Source organism: Gobio gobio, assembly GCF_949357685.1.
Source record: "Gobio gobio genome assembly, chromosome: 20".
In the NCBI taxonomy this organism is placed as follows: Eukaryota; Metazoa; Chordata; class Actinopteri; order Cypriniformes; family Gobionidae; genus Gobio; species Gobio gobio.
Window position 1 is genome coordinate 37,221,380 of NC_137113.1, and position 20,798 is coordinate 37,242,177.

General features: G+C 40.4%; 2 protein-coding genes across 5 annotated transcripts in view; both read left to right on the forward strand.

Moving 5' to 3' along the window:
- Positions 1 to 5,876, forward strand: part of slc4a1b (solute carrier family 4 member 1b (Diego blood group)) — a 39,982-nt gene extending 34,106 nt beyond the window's left edge. For both annotated transcript variants that reach the window (XM_079801297.1, XM_079801296.1), the window contains one exon: positions 5,426 to 5,876. In XM_079801297.1, the coding sequence (XP_079657423.1) occupies positions 5,426 to 5,506 (81 nt within the window). In that variant the 3' untranslated portion in view covers positions 5,507 to 5,876. The remainder of the gene's footprint in view (positions 1 to 5,425) is intronic.
- Positions 5,877 to 7,801: 1,925 nt separating this feature from the next.
- On the forward strand, positions 7,802 to 19,990 carry atxn7l3b (ataxin 7 like 3b). 3 transcript variants are annotated; one of them, XM_079801309.1, is made up of 9 exons: positions 7,829 to 7,883; positions 8,032 to 8,095; positions 8,768 to 8,888; positions 9,132 to 9,264; positions 14,189 to 14,360; positions 14,538 to 14,635; positions 14,789 to 14,811; positions 15,151 to 15,196; positions 18,303 to 19,990. In XM_079801309.1, exons 3-9 carry the CDS (start codon positions 8,838 to 8,840, stop codon positions 18,305 to 18,307), a joined length of 528 nt encoding a protein of 175 aa, XP_079657435.1. In that variant the 5' UTR covers positions 7,829 to 7,883; positions 8,032 to 8,095; positions 8,768 to 8,837; the 3' UTR covers positions 18,308 to 19,990. The 3 variants fall into 3 exon arrangements, 2 of the variants coding, with proteins under 2 accessions (XP_079657434.1, XP_079657435.1); XM_079801308.1 differs by having other exon boundaries at positions 7,802 to 8,095; XR_013815341.1 differs by having other exon boundaries at positions 7,821 to 8,095; positions 14,789 to 15,196; positions 18,303 to 19,988.
- Positions 19,991 to 20,798: the final 808 nt, after the last annotated feature.

Consider the following 20,798-nt stretch of genomic DNA (forward strand, 5'->3'; position numbering starts at 1 on the left):
CACCTCGTGGATGAAGTCCTGGAATACGGAGGGGGCATTGGCGAGTCCATAGGGCATCACTAAGTACTCATAGTGACCAGTGGGCGTGACAAAGGCGGTCTTCCACTCGTCCCCCTCACATATCCGGATGAGGTTGTAAGCGCTGCGGAGGTCCAACTTTGTGAACTCAGTGGCACCACGGAGATGTTCCAGGGCAGCTGGGACGAGAGGAAGGGGGTAACGGAACTTGATGGTGATGTTGTTTAATGACCGGTAGTCGATACAAGGCCGCAAGCCTCCGTCCTTCTTTGCCACGAAGAAGAAGCTCGAAGCAGCAGGGGAGGTAGATGGACGGATGTAGCCTTGCTCCAGCGCCTCCTTGATGTACTCCTCTATGGCCTTCTCCTCCGGGAGTGAGAGGGGATAGATTTTCCCCCTGGGCACTGGTTCACCTGGCTGCAGATCGATGGCACAGTCCCATGGCCGATGGGGAGGCAGCTTGGAGGCCCGTTGGGGACAGAAGACGTCTCTGAAGGGGGCCTAACAGGAGGGCATCCACCGATCGTCTCTCTACCGGACTCTCGATGGAAGTGGCACAGATGGGGAGATCTTGGGGACGCGGAGAGGGACGAATCGGTGGAGATGGGAAGCAGTCCGGGAAGCAGCTGTCGCCCCACTTCAGGACCTCACCTGTCTTCCAGGAGATGACGGGGTTGTGCTGCTCTAACCACGGGCGCCCTAGGATGATGTCAGCGGTGGATTCCTCCAGAACCAGCAGGTGTAGTCGCTCCATGTGGAGGATTCCGACTTGCACTCCGATGGGGCCCACGGAGCGACTAACCTGCCTCCGACTGAGTGGTCTGCCCGTTACCGACTGGACCTGGTAGATCGTCGAAGTTGCAGACGTGCGGAGCTTGAGCTGACGGCAGAGGGTTCCAGAGAAGAAGTTCCCGGCTGACCCAGAATCGAGGAGGGCAGTAACTGAAAGGGAGATTCCAGCAGCAGTAAGGTTCACAGTTGTGGTGAGTGGCTTCATTTTAGAGAGTGAAGGAATGATTGCACTCACCATGGGTCGAGGAGGATGGACTGGGCATTCTGAGATGTAATGCCCAGGTAGACCGCAGTAGAGACAGAGATTCTGGGTCAGCCGTCTCTGCCGTTCAGCTGACGTCAAGCGGGAGTTCTCCAGTTGCATGGGCTCGGGGTTGGGTTCTGGAGTGCTGACATCACCTGGTCGACGGAGGAACGAAGCGGATGGAGAGTTGGATGAAGCGTTCTAGCCCGATGGTATCCTCGTATGCGGCGAGATGCAGCCGCACCCGAGGATCCAGACCCTGTCGGTAGGTCGTAAGCAAGGACTGCTCGTTCCATCCACTAGCAGCAGCGAGGGTTCGAAACTGTAGAGCATACTCATTAACTGTGGAGGTACCTTGTTTCAGATGGTATAACTGTTCTCCGATCGAAGAATCCCATGATGGTTTCCCAAAGACCTCCTTAAAGTGAGTTAGGAACCCCGACAGGGTCTGGATCACTGGACTGTCTGTGGACCACATGGATTCCGCCCAACGGAGCGCTTTACCGGAGAGTTGAGAAGTGATGAACGGTACCTTAGCGCGATCGTTGGGGTACAGGCACGGCTGCATCTCCAGGACCAGCGAACATTGCAGTAGGAATCCGTTGCAATCCTCCGCCGAACCAGAGAAGGGCGCCGGTCTGGCCATGGGACTGTGTGGATCCCGGAAGTGCTCGCCGGTGAATGTGCAGGTGCACTGGTGGGAAGAGCTCGCCGAACGGCGTCGACGAGCTCTTGGAATGGATCCGGGGTGCTCATCCTGGTGCGCTGTGTTGGTCCGGTATTCTGTTACAAACAGAGTTAGACACGGATAACAGAGGCAGGTGAAAGCAGAGTTTATTTCGTAACCAGGAAGTGAGCAGGTGCGGTGAGAGTCTGAGTGAGAGTATCTGGCAATGCTGGAATGGTTGGTAATACAATACATCTTGGGATCTTGAACACAGGAACAATGGATCGAAGGAGACAAGGACCAGGAGACAGGACGCAACGAGGAGACACTCAGGGTTCGAAGGGGATCAGGTAAGTAGTCAGGTGAGTCTGAGGAAGCAAGCATGTAGGGTCATGTGCAAACGATACCGGACAGTGACTGAGTGTGAGCGTGGGGCTTAAGTGCAGGTGGTGATTGCAGTGATGATGATGTGCAGGTGTGTGTGCTCAGTACTCAGGTGACAGGGATCGTTGTGGTAGTGAGGGAGTGGAGCCTGGCGTGCATGTAACAGTTATAGCTGATAACATACGTTGTCTTATTTTAAATCTAGCTTTACGAGCTTTCAGAATACGCTTTAGTATCAGTGCTTGTCTCTTTTCCGCAGTTTTGTTAATTACCTCTTTAGTAAACCAATACATAACCAGCAAAAGCATGCACTGCTATTACTGCTTGAATCTAATTTGCCTAATCTTCATGGTACTTTAGACCACAGTGGAAACGCAGACAGTAGCAGGTCTTGGGGACAATTTTTTTTTTTTTTTTTAAGTTCCTGGTACAAATTGTTTCAGGTAATTTCGTTGGGAACGGGGCTATACACGTGCATCTCAATAAATTAGAATGTCGTGGAAAGTTAATTTATTTCAGTAATTCAACTTAAAAGGTGAAACTAATATATTATATAGACTCATTACATGCAAAGTGAGATATTTCAAGCCTTTATTTGTTATAATTTTGATGATTATGGCTTACCGCTTATGAAACCCCCAAAATCAAAATCTCCGAAAATTAGAATATTGTGAAAAGGTTCAGTATTGAAGGCTCAAAGTGTCTCACTCTAATCAGCTAATTAATCCAAAACATCTGCAAAGGGTTCCTGAGCCTTTAAATAGTCTCTCAGTCTGGTTCACAATCATGGGGAAGACTGCTGACCTGACAGTTGTGCAGAAAACCATCATTGACACCTTCCACAAGGAGGGAACACCTCAAAAGGTAATTGCAAAAGAAGTTGGATGTTCTTAAAGTGCTGTATCAAAGCACATTAAAGGTCCCGTTCTTCGTGTTTTTTTGAAGCTTTGATTGTGTTTACAGTGTGCAATATAACATGTGTTCATGTTTCGCGTGTAAAAAAACACAGTATTTTTCACACAATGTACTTATCTGTGTACCGCTGTTTTCACTGTCCTAAAAACGGCTGGTGATTTCCTCTTTCTATGAAGTCCCTCCTTCAGAAATACGTAACGAGTTCTGATTGTGCAAGCGCTTACCGTGTTGTAATTCGACCGCAGCTTAGCGCACGTGCCAGCAGTTCCTGTGTTGTGATTCGACAGCAGCTTAGCGCATGTTGGAAAGGTCACGCCTCTTAACGGAGAGATGTATGCGTTCAATAATCTCTACAGCGTCCCTGGGAAAGCCAAACAAAGGTGATTTGACTCCTGGATGAAAATAACAGCGTCTCGACGACATGGCGATAAACACACTCAACGCAACAGTTCCTTTTCTCCACGCGACACGTCCGCTTCTCCACGTGGGACAGCAACAAGACCGCGCCCCCTTTTTCGCGTTTCTTTGTGGGCGGAGGTTAGTCTGTTCTACTGATCTACTGACGTAATTAAAGAAGGAAGTACCAGGATGTAGTCCAAGCCAGCCGTTCGCTGTAGGCTTTGAAAGGGAACTTCTGTTAAATAAAATATCTCGCTTGGCATTGAACTTTGAGCTTTATAATTTTACAGGTATTATTTATGCTCTAACAGCAACATTACACACTAACTAAAGTTTGAACAATGGGATCATGCGGAATGGGACCTTTAATAGAAAGTTAAAGGATTAGTTCACCTCAAAATGGAAATTTCCTGATAATTTACTCACCCCAATGCCATCCAAGATGTCCATCTCTTTTTCAACGTACATTACGTAATGCCTGGCTCGTTGCATATCAGCACAAGATGATCAATTGTGGTTAAAAAGTATATACATTTGAAAAAAAAAAATTAAATGGCCGATCGTTTCACTAGATAAGACCCTATTCCTCAGCTGGGATCGCGCAGTACCATTTGAAGCACTTCAAAGCCCTTTGAAACTGCATTGATGTGGACGTTCAAAATATTGGTTGCAATTGAAGTCCATTGTGTGGAGAAAAATCCTGAAAAGTTTTCCTCAAAAAATGTAATTTCTTTTCCACTGAAGAAAGAAAGACATGGACATCTTGGATGGCATTGGGGTGAGTAAATTATCAGGAAATTTTCATTTTGAGGTGAACTATTCCTCTAAGTGGAAGGGAAACGTGTGTAAGAATAAGGTACACAAGCTGCAGGGATGACCGCAGCCTAGAGAAGATTGTCAGGAAAAGGCTGTTCAAATGTGTGTGGGAGCTTCACAAGGAGTGGACTGAGGCTGGAGTTACTGCATCAAGAGCCACCACACACAGACGGATCCTGAACATGGTATTCAAATGTCGTCAGAAGCGTCTTTCCTGGGCTAAAGAATTAAAGGACTGGTCTGTTGCTCAGTGGTCCAGTCCTCTCTTCTGATGAGAGCAAATTTTGCATCTCATTTGGAAACCAAGGTCCCAGAGTCTGGAGGAAGAATGGAGAGGCACACAGTCCAAGATGCTTGAAGTCCAGTGTGAAGTTTCCCAAGTCTGTGTTGGTTCAGGGAGCCATGTCATCGGCTGGTGTTGGTCCACTGTGCTTTATTAAGTCCAGAGTCAACGCACCCGTCTACCAGGACATTTTATGGCACTTCATGCTTCCTTCAGAAGAGAAGCTTTATGGAGATGCTGACTTCATTTTCCAGCAGGACTTGGCACCTGCCCACACTGCCAAAAAGTACCAAAACCTGGTTCAATGACCATGGGATTCCTGTGCTTGATTGGCCAGCAAACTCGCCTGACCTGAACCCCATAGAGAATATATGGGGCATTGCCAAGAGAAAGATGAGAGACATGAGACCGAACAATGCAGAAGAGCTGAAGGCCGCTATTGAAGCATCCTGGTCTTCCATAACACCTCAGCAGTGCCACAGGCTCATGCAAAAGGGGCCCAGACCAAGTACTGAGTACTTATGCATGATTCTACTTTTCAGAGGGCCTACATTTCTGTATTTAAAATCTTATTTTTTATTGATTTCATGTAATATTCTAATTTTCTGAGATTTGGATTTTGGGGGTTTCATAAGCTGTAAGCCATAATCATCAATATTATAACAAATAAAGGCTTGAAATATCTCACTTTGCATGCAATGAGTCTATATAATATATTAGTTTCACCTTTTTAAGTTGAATTACTGAAATAAATTAACTTTATGGGGGGGGGGGGGGGGTTGTGGCTTCAATAGATTGATTTGGAAAGACGTGGTTGAGTAAATAATGACAACATTTAAATTTTTAGGTGAACTATCTATTTAACATATCTTAATCATTTCCATTGTACTCTGTATAACCATTACAGCTTGACGGTGATGATTCCAAGGCAACATTTGAAGAGGAGCCAGGAGTGGATGTGTATTCCGAAACTCAGATGCCATTATAGATCCTTTTAACAATCAACTTTTCATGTCAACAGAATTAGAGTGCAGCCGGCCCATGACATTTTTTGACAAAATGATGCCCGACCAAGTTCATTTTACTGGTGTATGTGGTTTTTCTGTCTGTAAATTGTTATCACATTGGTCTATTACAGTTCATACAAGATGACATGTCATCACGACATGCAAAATTTAAATGTACATACAAAGTGCCTTTTATAACTTTTGCACTAATATTCAGTAAGGTACTGCATTATGAAGGTCTTTAAAATGTACATAGGACCAGGACATCCAGCACATCACACAGATAAGATCCTTGTAATGATCTTTCAAAAACAAAACAAAAATCTTTAATTAAAAAACCTTAATTATTCCAAATTTTTGACCTGTAGTGTATTTCTTAAAGAATGTGTATTTTATGTGTCAGCGATAGATCTACATCAAAAAAACATGTACACGCTTATTTAAAAAGACAAAACAGCCAATGTGACAATGCATAAAGGTGCCATATTTGGAAGAAAAAGAAAAGAAAATTCAGCATCTCCAAAACTGCAGCTCTTGTTGGGTGTTCCCGGTTTGCTGTGGTCAGTAACTATCAAAAGTGGTCCAAGGAAGGAACTGTGAACCGGTGACAGGGTCATTGGCCAAGGCTCATTGATGCACGTGGGGAGCAAAGGCTGGCCCGTGTGGTCCGATCAAACAGACGAGCTACTGTAGCTTAAATTGCTCAAGAATTTAATGCTGGTTCTGATAGAAAGGTGTCAGATTACATAGTGCATCACAGTTTGTTGTGTATGGGGCTGCATAGCCGCAGACCAGTCAGGGTGCCCATGCCCAACAGTGGGCATGTGAGCATCAGAACTGGACTACAGAGCAATGGAAGAAGGTGGCCGGGGAACACATGGCACCAGGATGCACTATGGGACGAAGGCAAGCCACGGAGGCAGTGTGATGCTTTGGGTAATGTTCTGCTGGGAAACCTTGGGTCCTGCCATGTGGATGTTACTTTGACACACACCACCTACCTAAGCATTGTTGCAGACCATGTACACCCTTTCATGGAAACAGTATTCCCTGGTGGCTGTGGCCTTATCCATGCCTCGAGGGGTCAGGGCTGTTTTGGCAGCAAAAGGGGGACCAAGACAATATTGGTATCAATATTGGTCATAATGTTATGCCTGATCGGTGTATATATATAATTCTGCAAATGCTAAATAATAATATGCATAGTAATAGTTTGTTGTTTTGCTATTGTCCCCATCAACAGAATTGTAACATATTGGAGCCTATACAGTTACCATATGTCAATGCAGCCTTGGAATAGTTAATTTAACAATTCAGATGAATCTCATCACTCAGACTAAAAAATTATGTTTTTTTTTTATTGAAAATACCACAACTTTGAGGAGCTTATGGTTATAAGAACCAAGAATCTTGGCAGAGTTCTCTGATGATCAGTAATATTTATAAGAGCCTTAACCTATATTTTTTATTTACCATGTGCAGAATTATCTAACATTAATACTAAACCAAATTCTATAAAAATCATTGCTAAATACCAGTAGATATTCATACATGTGAATTAATAGGGTTGCAGACGCACAGTTCGTTTGCTCAAGGGTGTTCATGGACCGGATTCAACCCTTCCAATATGGCTTTTTAGCTTATAAATCACTAGCAGGTAAGATTTCATATAACAGCAAAACATACTGCAACAGTATTATTTTAGTATCAATGCGATATTATAGTTTTTATTCATATTTTATATAATTATTATGTTATATAATTTTAATTAGTTTTAATTTTAGTTCAACTTTATTACATTTTGTAAAACTATATATTCATCATATAATCCTGAAAAAGTATCAAAGGTTATAAAAAATGAAGTAGATGTTTCCAACTTTGATAATAAATTAGAATGATTTCTGAAGGATCATGTAACACTAAAGACCCAATATTCAGCTTTGCATCACAGAAATAAATGATATTTTAAACTAAATCAAAATAGAAAACCATTATTTTAAATGGTAATAATATTTCACAATATTACTGTTTTGACCAAATAAATGCAGGCTTGATGGCATAAGATACTTTTTTCAAAAACATTAAAAATAGTATTTTTTCCAAATTTTGGTACTATGTACTGGTCTATATATATATATATATAACTTATCTTATAGTATATAGCAGATGCGACAAGATAAGTTGGAATGGAATCCCTTTTTAATGAGAACTTTAGTTGAATTTCCATTTTCCTTTTCTCAGACCTGGCTAGACGATTCAGCGGTGAGGCATTTCAACATAAGATGAACGAGGATCGATTGGTCAGGTCTGGGCGAAGGGAAATGGAAGTCTGCAAACGGGGATAAGAGATTGAACGCTGTATGTGGAACTTTGTTTTGTCAGTGAGGAAATACTTTAGGAGAAATGTCTCTTTTGACCTTTTGTATGTGTTCCGTTTCATGCGCAAACCTTTAATGTGACAAAGAACGTGTAGATTCCTTTGAGATTTCATTATTGATTTGATCAGATGAGCAGCTTCAGTCAGTGCAGTGAACAGACCGACAACAGCAACAGCCTCCATTCCAGAGCTGGTGAGTGACAGTAATGTCCATATAATACAGATAAACAATATAGACCACGCCACAGTCTGCGTTGGGATTTTCGCAGTTAGTGTAAAGTATAACCACTTACGACTCAAATTCAAGTCAGTAGAGGGCGGCTATCCAAGCCAATGGAGGCAAATCTTACCCTGTAAACGTCTTTATAGTAATAAATTTTTTCATTAATCATATTTAACAACATACCTTGCCATTTATTATCTTATTCCATTACAGCATTTTGATATATATCTGCCCAAGCTTCTAAACGTAACCTGTTATTTCAGTCAAGGCGAACGAAGACAAGCCGGGATGTATGTTTAATCGTGATCAATCATCGATTAACGAAAATATATGATGCCTGTAACCCTTGTTAATACGAAATGGCCTTAATCATTGCGATATGATATGCGAATGTTTACAGTATGGAGTATAAACGGCTTTTATTTAAGGAAATGCATGGAGTATCACTCATTCTTCTAGCAGTTTTTACAGCGGTGTGTATTTATATTCGATTGTTCATTTTATTATAAGTCAACCAGAAATACACGTCGAGGACTTTTGTTTTGTATGTCTTTATAAATGCAGCAGAGATTATATATTGCTTTCTCATTCCCTGCCTGTGTCTCTGTTTGTCTTCCTTTGTTTGGGTTGTTGTTGTTCCAGCCTCTCCTCAGCCCATGACTGCTACACTACAGCATGTAGACAGCAGTGCTTTCTCCTGGAGCTTTTGCAAATGAAAATGGAGGACGTGTCTCTGTCCAGTATGGACAACAGTAAGATGGAGGTGAGCCTTTGTTTTTCATGTGTTATATATTCTGCATAATCCGATCAGTGTTGAATGTACAAACACTTAATGCGGGTGTTTCACCTCAGTGTCATGAAGCTTGTCTCTCACGATATACATTTTACACTCATTTCATTGGTTTTCTCTGCTGTGTCCAGTGAGTGCGAATATGATGTTCACCGTTCTCAAGGTTACAGTGTGATTGCGCATTAACCCTTGCATGTGTTGCGCCTTCACCCACAGGGCTTTGCTCAAGAGATCCTGTCTGACCTGGTGGAAGATGCCTGTTTGGGTCTTTGTTTTGAAGTTCACAGGGCTGTCAAACAGGGATACTTTTTCCTGGATGATACAGACCAGGAGAGTATGAAAGACTTTGGTGAGACTCTTGACACCTTTCTTAACTATGGCAATCAACTGTTTGGTCTCTTGAACACATGGATGGAAATGTTGCTTTATTTCACGCATTGTTATGCGATATTCCAATTTAACACGTATATTAAAGGGATAGTTCACCCAAAAATAAAAATTGTAATTTACTCACCCTCATGTCGTTCCAAACCTGTAAGTCTTTTGTTCATCTTAGGGACACAAATGAAGATCTTTTTCATGAAATCTGAGAGCTCTCTGTCCCTCCATTGACAGCTTCACAACTACCACATTGACGCCTCAAAAAGTTCATAAAGAAATCGTAAAACTAATCCATATGAATCGAGCTGTTTTGTCCAAATTTTCTGAAGAGACTTGATCGCTTTATATGATGATCATATTTTATTTAGGCATTTATTTACATATAAACTCTAATTTCAGTGAACATAAACAGAAGCTCAACTGAACCTGCTTGATGCGTGAAAACAAACCTCATTGCGGTTCTTGCGGAAGCTCAAACGTGCTGCGTAACACAAGAGAATTAACCTCATTGGTTCTTGTGGAAGCACAAACGTGCTGCATAACCATAGACTGTAAAAAAAAATATGGACATGGTGTCCGTGACGTCACCCATAAGTTTCTGAAGAGCAGTTTTGAAGCGTAAAGTAGTTGCCATCTTGGCAGCGCATCATCGCGCGTCACTCCCGGATAACAGAAAATGGGCAAAAAGGCGTGACGTGGCTGGAGCTGAGGGGAAACGGTGACTAAGGGCCCGTCCACACGGAGACGCGTATCACTGTATACGTATACATTTTTTATTGTATTGGCGTTTCGTCCACACGGATCCGGCGTTTTGGGAGACTGAAACAGCTATTTTTTGAAACCGGGTCCTAAAGTGGATAAATCTGAAAACGACACCCTTGCGGTTTCGTGTATACAGCCAATCCGTATATTTTGTGAAACGGTGATGTCATCACACCACGGAAAGACTAGAAGGGATACAACTACGGGCACTGGGCATGCGCACATCAATACTGCGTTGTTTAATTACTGTATTTGCATTATTGTAAGGGTATGTTTAGGGTTGGGGTAGGTGTATGCGTTAATAAAACACATCTGGTAAGTAGCAAATTTATTTATTGTCATTTTATTGTGAGATTTTACCTCACCTCCGACTGTTGCCGTACCCCTTCTAGCCACAACTCTTCTTCTCTGACTGGCCTGGCATGTATGCTACATCGTTTTGAGCCATTTTCATGCTCTCGTGTGTACGCAGATATTTCTTGAAACGAGAAAAAAAAAAAAAAGAACGGATAGGGAAAGTTGTGGCTTCGTGTGGACGGGGCCTAACAGACATCAGATAAATTGCTATCCACCTGTCAGTTAAAGTGGCCACGCCCTTAATTATGCAGAACTTTAAGGCTTTATATCGTCGCTGCCCGATGAAACTCACGTATGTCCAAAACGGTTACTTTTCAAGAAGTGAAAAAAAACACAGTATTTCAAAAGCAGTTGAATGTAGCGTTGTCATACTTGGTACGGCATCTTTAAATGTAACCATATTCTTGCCAGTGTAATGATATAATTCACATTTGACCAACATTTGGTGGTCGATACGCGTTCTTCCGATCATTAATTAGAATGACCAAGTCGCGTTTCATATTGACAGCGGAATACGCTCAGTTTATTAAAGGTGAACTATGTAGGATTTTTGCAGTAAAATATCCAGAAACCACCAGGCCAGTGTTATATATTTTGTTCAGTTGAGTACTTAGAATATCCCAAATGTTTTCAACTATTTGTAAATCGTGAGAAAATTGCTATTTTAACCAAGGAACCGGGACGTGTGAGCTATGCGTTTGAGGGAGTCGCCTGTCGATTGCGTCATATCTGCGTCACCCTCGGTCTCCGGTTTTATTCAGTGAAACACTTTACTTTCACTGCAGTGTGAACAAGTGTCATAGCAGCCGCCGAGCGAACGTCATAACTTCCTTTTCATCACACTCAGATATATCTAATACGATAAACAGAGTTGCGTTACCTCAAACTCATGACTGGAAAAGAGGAAGTTGCGCCGGCAACCGTGTCATAATAAAAGTCCCGCCAGCGACTATGCCATAATAACAGTCCCGCTCTTCAATCGCTCCTGCTGCCTTGCTCAGCTCCACAACACTCGTCCTGCTCTGCTTCACTACAGTAATGTTAATAATCGCATCCATGAACATGATTTCTGCCCGAGTCCTATCCTGACTGTTTTCCACCGGCTGTGAGGTGAAGACCACACGTCCCAAGATTCCGCGCTCAAACATGGCGTCATCAAACTACGCCTTTGTTTTGAACAGGCGACCTCTAGTGGATGGAAAAGTTACATAGTGTAGCTTTAAATAGCCTACGCCTAGTTTATTTAATATTAATTATACATTTATTAAATATCTCTTGCAAACTATGAAGGGACAATGAATCAATACACTGACATGGTAATGCTAGACAGATACTTTGTTTGTACAGTCCTACCGTAATTTTGTCACTCCTAGACGTACGTCTGGCGTCAGGGGGGAAACGTTTACCTCGATGAAGGAAAGTCATTGTCTCACCAGGCCATGTTTCACGAGACCGGCGAGATGCTTCCACAGGGTGGGAGATACGCGGCGTGATTGACAGCTTTGACACCAAATGGATATACGTGAAAAACAGATGACATGATTTCACAACTTTTCATTGGCCATTTAGATATGTGAAGCATATTCTATACGGAAATTAACCTGGACATTCAATCCGTCGAAAAATCTAAAAATCGGCAAAATGGACATACGTGGTTTTCATCGGACAGCGACGATATAATGTAAACGAATGCGTTATAAAAAAAATTCACCCCCCTCACAGTTGTCATGAAGGGCAAAATTCACTATATAGACCACAACCACAATTTGTACCATGCTGTAATATTGGGCATGTTAACATGGGGCTCAATGAGATTCTGCTCCCTTCTGGAGCCTGTCCCTAGTGGCCAGTCGATTAATTGAAGTTTAAAGGTCCTGTTCTTCGTGATCCCATTTTTCAAACTTTAGTTAGTGTGTAATGTTGCTGTTAGAGCATTTATAATACCTGTAAAATTATAACGCTCAAAGTTCAATCCCAAGCGAGATATTTTATTTAACAGAAGTTCCCTTTCAAAGCCTACAGCGAACGGCCGGTTAGGACTACATCCTGGTATTTCCTGCTTTAATTACGTCAGTAGAGCAGTATGTCGACTAACCTCCGCCCACAAGAACACGCAAAAAAGGGGGCGTGGTCTTGCTGCTCCCGCGTGGAGAATAGGAAGTGTTGCGTTCGGTTGCGTTCGTATAGTTTGTTTGTCGCCATGTCGTCGAGACGCTGTTATTTTCATCCCGGAGTCAAGTCACCTTTGTTTGGCTTTCCCAGGGACGCTGTACTTGGAGATCATTGAGCGCATGCATCCCCGTTATGGTGAGAGGCGTGACCTTTCCGGTAACGTGCGCTCTGCGTGCCCTAAGCTGCTGTCGAATCACAACACGGGAACCGCTGGCACAATCAGAACTCGTTACGTATTTCTGAAGGAGGGACTTCATAGAACAGGGAAATCTTTCAAGCCGTTTTGAGGACAGTGAAAACAGCAGTATACGGATAAGTAAATTGTGTGAAAAATACTGTGTTTTTTTACACGCGAAACATGAACACATGTTATATTGCACACTGTAAACACAATCAAAGCTTCAAAAAAACACGAAAAACAGGACCTTTAATTCTCTTCCGTATTGGCTTCAAGAGAAACTGGAGGAGGTTGCCGCTTGTGCATAACACACAAGAATTAACCTCTTTGGTTCTCACACATCAAGCAAACATGTTTGAGCTTCTGTTTCTGTTTATGAAAAGGGAATATTCAAAAATCCATAATAGAGGCACTTAAAGAAAAATCAGCTCACTCAGTGACCATTTGCAATGTCTCTAGGATGCTATTTCTGGCATGCTAACTTCTATATTCTTGAATGGGGAAATACTGAAAGCTATAATAATACTGAACTGCTTGTTCAACACAAATGTAAAAAACATTTGATATGAACCATAAACATTTTAAAGGACCATTTTTATTTTATGGGATATTGTAGTATTTACTTTAAAGATTGTTAAAACATTTTTTGTGCAAATAACATTTGATCAAAATAACTTCCCCTCCCCCTTGCAGCAACACCTCTTTTTTGATGATGTGTTTACTGACGTGAGGATGGGACAACCTGTCAATCACATATTTGACCAATTGCAAACCACAACGATCCAAACAATTCCAGATAGACAAAATCAAATCCCACCCTACATTTTTGACTTGTTCTAGAAGTCATTTCACTCACAATGAGGAAGAAAAGACTATCGCTACAATTTCACGCCGACTTTAAACATAAATATGGCAGCCTTCTAATGGTATGGCTTTACCAATTCGTAGATACAAACTTGTATTTCAGGCGGGACATGTTCTGCCGTATTGCGTGTTGCACTTTTACTGTTCACGCCTTTTTTTAATTACCATAAATAAAGCTCTATCCTTTCAAATCACTCTCACTGTACTTTGATGACACACACTGATCGGTCTGCACAGCGCCACTTCAAGTCGAAGTCGAACACACCTTAGATCTGCAGTGATCATGTGGTACAGCGGCCACATGGTACAATTCGTAGATCTCAGAAAATTACGAGTTTACACGTTGCAATTAAAAGTTCTACAAGCATGTGAAGGCTTTTTACAGTTCAGAATCGTTATGGTAATTACGACATGGCATGAACACAGTCAGCTTTTCTCTCATTCATTGCAATGTGAGTGAACTGTCTTGATATATGGGGTATTTGGAGGAACAGACTCAGATTTAAGCCATCTATAAGTGAAAATCCACCTGAAACTCCTTTTTCACTGTCTCTTGTAGAAATCGTGGACCAGCCTGGAGTAGACATTTTCGGGCAAGTGTACAACCAGTGGAAAAACAAAGAGTGTGTGTGTCCCAACTGCAGCCGGAGCATCGCCGCCTCCCGCTTTGCTCCTCACCTGGAGAAATGCCTCGGCATGGGCCGCAACAGCAGTCGCATTGCCAACCGCAGGTATTATGACTAAACACTACCTTCACCGCCCAGAAGAAAACTATAGATGCCACCTGAACTCCAGGCAAATGTTCATAAAAGGTTGTGCTTGTCTGAATGTCTGGAGTTCATTATTGATAATGCTGGTCATGTGACTGCACTTTTGGAACATGTGATGGTAATGTGTGTGTGTTTTAGAATTGCAAGCGGCAACAATACGAACAAATCAGAGAGCGATCAAGAAGACAATGATGATGTCAACGACAATGACTGGTCTTATGGGGCAGAAAAGAAAGGTGAGACAGTTATACATCACCTTCCTTCGGAATATTCTAGATTATTGCTAAACCACTCTGGATTACATTACATAAATAGTGACTGCAACTCTTTATGAATGTCTCTGTGTGTCTTTGCATTTTAACGTTATATTACAATATTTTGCTTTTCAGCCAAGAAGAGAAAGTCAGATAAGGTATTTTTACATTCTTTGAAACAACCTGTACTCTTGGTAAGTTTATTTTACTGTTACAGTTGTTTTTTTCTGCTCTTAGATGGCCTCTCAGTATTTGTAGCCACAGAATATGGTGCTATAGACCTAGCTGTAGCATGAGTTTATTAAAGGGTGTAGAATTCTTATCCACAATTCCTGTCAACAATAATGTTTTGGCTACAAGCTGTTCATACAGAAATTAGCTCTAATCAGTGCTGGACTATAGCGTATTGTGCCTGCATTTTTTTCCATGTCTTGTCATTGCTTTCTTTGCATGTCCTGGCTGCAGGCTAATAGTTTGTGCTTTTTCTTTCTGTACAGAATCCAAATTCACCAAGAAGATCCAAATCCATGAAACACAAAAATGGTAAGTATGTCCCCTTCCATCCATAACAACAACAGTATATTATAGGGGTGTAACGATTCATCTACTACATCGATGTATCGATTTATTTTCCTATGATCTAACTACATCGATCTGTGCTCGGCAAGATGGCCTTCCGGACGACATATATCGATCTAACATCGTTTTAAAAGGTAATCAATCGATTGTATCAATCATGGGAAATAACGCATTGGATTTAAGCACGTCAGACTTTATATGGATATTTTTTTCTTAGCACTTTTAATGATAAAGCCGTTAAACGTTACTCGATTAAGTCTGCCTATCTGTGACATCATCGCAACGCACGCACCAGCAGCAGCGCTAAGAAAACAAAACATAGCATGGCGGATGACAGAGAAGCCAACGTGCGAGAAATTATCAAGCCACCAGGAGAAAGAGCTAAGTTAGTAACGTTTTACCTGTACTTTCAACCCTTGCTAAATGTTACCTGTGAATTCCTGACACCAGTGTGCCTGCAGAGCAAGTTTTTGTACTGCTGGCGACATAGTGAACGCACAGAGAAGTGTTCTGCGGTCAGATCATGTTGATATTTTTGAAAAAGAAATCTGTAGAGTCATTGAAGAGTAGTTGTTTACATTTTATCTTTGTTAAATATTGTTTGTTTATTAAACTGAGAGTAGTAGCAGGTTCAGCCAGTTTATTCAACCTGAAGAAATGTTGGTTGCACTTTATTTTTGATATTAATATTGTATTTGTATTATTTTAATGTTGTAAAACAACAGCAAAAGTAGCAGGTAAACCTACTATTAATTAAACCTGAAGAGTAGTTAGTTGCACTTTATTTTTTATACTAATATTGTAATATTTTTATGTTGGAAAACAAAAGCATAAGTAGCAGGTTAACCTACTGTTGAAATGTTGGTTGCACTTACTGTACTTTTATTGAAAATGTATTGAAAATTGAAAATGAGAGCAGAAAAGGTTAACTTCCTTTTAATTCAACCTAAACTGTTGGTTGCACTTTATTCAAATAAAATTTGAATGCATTTGCCATTAATTGTTGTTTACTTGTTTGTTTATATCCATAATTAATTGATACCTGATTCCCTTACAAGAAACAACAGGAATCTAGGAAACTTCACCTGCATTGAGCAGTATCCAGATATTTATTTCAGTCACACAATTTTTGGCTAAAAAGTTACTGAATCGATTTCAAGTCACTGAATCGTTTCGGATCGAATCGTTCTAAATGAACCAATATCGTCCTTGAATCGTATCGACAACCTCAAATCGTGATACGAATCGAATCGTTGTTAAAACGAATCGTTACACCCCTAGTATATTAACATTATATCAAGTGTTAAGGCCCTGATATACTCACAGCAAGTTTTTTTTGTGTGTGTGTTATTTGCGGTATCATTTTTGCAGTGGTATACTGTTAGCGAATATCCCAATAGCCCATACTACTGAGATCAGCAATTAGATATGTTAATATGCATTGCATGCTTTTCCCTCAATAGCAAAATAAACAAAACAGAAATGACAGCGGTGAGAAAACAACAGTTAGGAAAATATCTGATCATAGCGGTGTAGATAGATATGTTTATTTATATAGCACTTTATACAATAGATTGCTAGCAAACTGCTTTATTAGGGCTGTGTGAGTTGATCGTAATTGATTTTCGCTTCCAGCGAACAAAACAAGCTAATCGACGTGAAATTATTATTGTGCCGCTTCTGCATTCCGTCCGGCTCGAACCTTCCTTTCCTTCACAGGGGTGCACTTTCGTTCCTCCCTAAAAGCCCAAACTTGACATTCAAATCAGCCAAATAAAGGAGTGTTGTGAAATGCATTCTACTGTTGCTGAACTGCGGGACGTGCTTGATATTAAACAGAATTATTAAAAGTGTATGAAGCCGCGTAAGAGATACTGTTCCCGAGGCGCCTCCTGTGTGTCTAACTGGTCAAATAGCCTACATACAAATATGTCAAAATACCTTTTTGGTAAGTATGCTTGTTAGCACAGTCGTTTATGTCTTAAAGGGATAGTTCACCCAAAAATGAAAATAACCCCATGATTTACTCACCCTCAAGCCATCCTAGGTGTATATGATATTCTTCTTTCAGGCGAATACAATGCCTCCATCCATTATATAAGTACTTGTCCACATGTCTCCAGGGAGGTTAATCAAGGCGTGTGTGTGTGTGTGTGTGTGTGTGTGTGTGTGTGTGTGTGTGTGTGTGTGTGTGTGTGTGTGTGTGTGTGTGTGTGTGTGTGTGTGTGTGTGTGTGTGTGTGTGTGTGTGTGTGTGTGTGTGTGTGTGTGTGTGTGTGTGTGTGTGTGTGTGTGTGTGTGTGTGTGTGTGTGTGTGTGTGTGTGTGTGTGTGTGTGTGTGTGTGTGTGTGTGTGTGTGTGTGTGTGTGTGTGTGTGTGTGTGTGTGTGTGTGTGTGTGTGTGTGTGTGTGTGTGTGTGTGTGTGTGTGTGTGTGTGTGTGTGTGTGTGTGTGTGTGTGTGTGTTAATATTTTGATATTGTAATATTTCAGTTACTCTCCAAATTAATGTAGAAACAATTTAAAGACAGTATATTTTAAATATGTGTTGTAATGGCATCTTTTTATGATTGAAGGCCAGTATTTTTAATAAGGATTAGTCTATATTTAATTTTCTTTTGATTGCTGTATTCAATTTCTGTTGTTGGCTATTATTTACCTGAATACCACTGTTAGAACATCTTCCTGAAAAACCTAAATCACTATTTATTTAACTTGTATTTTTTGTCAGTTATGTTTGTAATTTAGTTTCTTTGTTCTTACTGTATTACTGTTTACTTGTCTTCTGTAACTGTTTTTTTATTTGCATTAATTAACCTAGTATTAGTTTGCTGAAGGGTTGATAATTGTGAAATTTCATAGACATTTTAAAATGACCCATATCATGAAATAAGACTTTCATCATATCACCCACCAATAATCGTGTTAAATAATCGTGATTTCAATATTAAGCAAAATCATCTTGATTATGATTTTTACCATAGTCGAGGAGCCCTATGCTTTACAGTATTAAACATAAAAAAAACAGTGTATCTTTCAATAAGAATTACAACTTTCCCTTGTGATTCGACAGACTGAACAGAAGAAAAGAACTGGAGAAGATTTCCACGTCAAAGAAGGCGGAGCCTCAGAGCCACACCCACCATTACGTAATCACCACGGACCAATGGTAGTTTGAAGGGGTTTACTAGCTGGAGCAAACTTTTCTGGAAAGTTCCCTTTGCCAAGCCGTTTCGACTCCCAACACAAACTTTGTTTTGACCTGATTTTGTTCAAAAATACGTGACAGACACACGCGCAAGTTCAACTTTCTTCAATTTTGCTTGAAGTATATCGGGCCTTTAGGGCCATTCACACAGAACGCGTTTTTGCGTTGAAAAACGGAAACACACAAGTACACTTTTTTTCTTGTATAAAGTTGAACTACTTTTAACGTAAGCACCGCATTTTTAGAATGTCGTGTCAAGCATGTGACACTGCAAAAGACACAAGCGCAACAATCAACACATCCGTCTAGCACGTTTACATTGAAACCAGTGGAGATGCAGCGCAGTGGAATGCAAAAACAAATTCTGTGTTAACGGCCCCTTACGGTGCATTTAGCATGTTCAAGGTCCAATTTAAAAGCTTTACACGCTAGTTGAAAAAAATATTGTAACTGATTATTGTATGCTAACAGTCTTTATTTAAGTCATTGAAAGTTATTGGCAAAAAGACATTATAATTAACTGACTGGTGAATCATTTTCTTAAAAGCTTTGCTGGGTCCTAAACGGCGTGTGGAGAATCAGGACAGTTTGTGTGTTTTGCTAAGAGACAAGACATTCTCTCAATAACACTGTGCGTAGCAGAAGTCACTCACTACCCACAGTGCCACACGGTTTACCTTATCACAGGATTGTGTGAGCTGAATTATGCTGATCAGTGGAGATGTGGACTAATTCTTCTGTCATTCAGTTTACATTAGTTTTTTTTCTTTTCTTTCATTTTACGTCTTCAGAAATTTTTGCACAATCTCTCATATCCTGTTCATGCAGCTTTGATGGCTGGTCTCTCAAAAATGGCACATCTAGGATAGAGGAACTTGCACGATGCTCTCAGGGAGGAAGTTAGAACTCAGATCATCATATCGGCAGCCAGAAACAGCCGAGTCGTAGACGTTGGGCCAGTTGAGCTCTCCCATAACTTAAGGTGCAGGATTCTCTCTAAATCATTCTCATATGTAATTTCTCATTCTGGGAGGATTTTGCATCCGTTAATAATTAAATTGTTAAAGATTAATAGCAAATCAAGATCATAAATCCGTATGAACTGTTCCCCATCAGGTAATTACTACACAATGTTTAATATTAAAAGAAAAAATTGAGAATCATGATCCAGTAGAGTTGTTTCTTTTCTCTGTACTTCAATAGCCAAAATGTGGTACAGTTGTACTGTTATGTCACTAGTTCTATAGCATATTATCATACTACATTTTTTTTTTCTCAATAGTAAGTTATTGGTTGCAAAGAGAGTTTGGCATAGACCTCCAAAAAGAATTAAGGCTTGAGAATATCTTTATCATTGTAATTTTTCTTTTCTCAAATTTTTTGTTTTTATGTATTAGATGTTTACAGTGTAAAGTGTCCTGTGCGGTCTCACTTTGTTTGTAACTGTGTATATATATTTGACTAGGTGAAAGATGCTGCTATCCTGACCGTGAGCCATATGCTTATGGGCATGTCATCCATGTAATAAAAAAAATTAGAACTCCTGAACATGCTTCATGTGTGTGCTACACATTTATTTCAGAAATGTGGGTGTTGTTAAGGCACCCATTTCGGACCACCGAGAGAGATTTTACATTGAGTTTTTCAAAACCCAGAGTGAAGCTGGAGCTGGGTGATTACAGACCGGATCCACTCGCATACATTGTTCCAGTTTGTGTAAAATGCAATGTTTGAGGCTTTTGGCTTATTTTGGAACTGTTTTTATTTACACATAAGAAATGTACATATTAACTGGCAAGTTTTTGTATAGACAGATAGTTCTGGTCCTCAGAATTGACTGGATGAGCTACATTCAAGGAGTCCTGATATTTAGTACATCACTCCGTGTCCGAATATTTCCATTTAGGCGAAAATGGTACGTTCCACAATGGCAACATAGTGGATACTTTTTAGAACACATGCTTTTTAATGACGCAAAGTTGATCAAATGTAGTCAGTAAAAGTCAGTATGTGATTTGGACGCATTGTGAAATTTCACAGTTTGTATCTCTCTGCTTGTCTGTGTTTAGTGCTAAATCAAAGGAATGCTTCTATTCAGAACAATAGGACTTTTGCTTGTGTAATATTATAGAGTACATCTGCCAAAAACCCCCTTAGGGAAAAATTTGAATTTTTTTTATTTTTATTAAGTGATAAGTATATAATTACTCATTAAAAATTTTTTTGGGAAAACTTAATTTCAGTTATAAAATAAACTGACAATTGCATCCATGTAAAAATATAAATAGATTTTATATATATATATATATATATATATATATATATATATATATATATATATATATATATATATATATATAT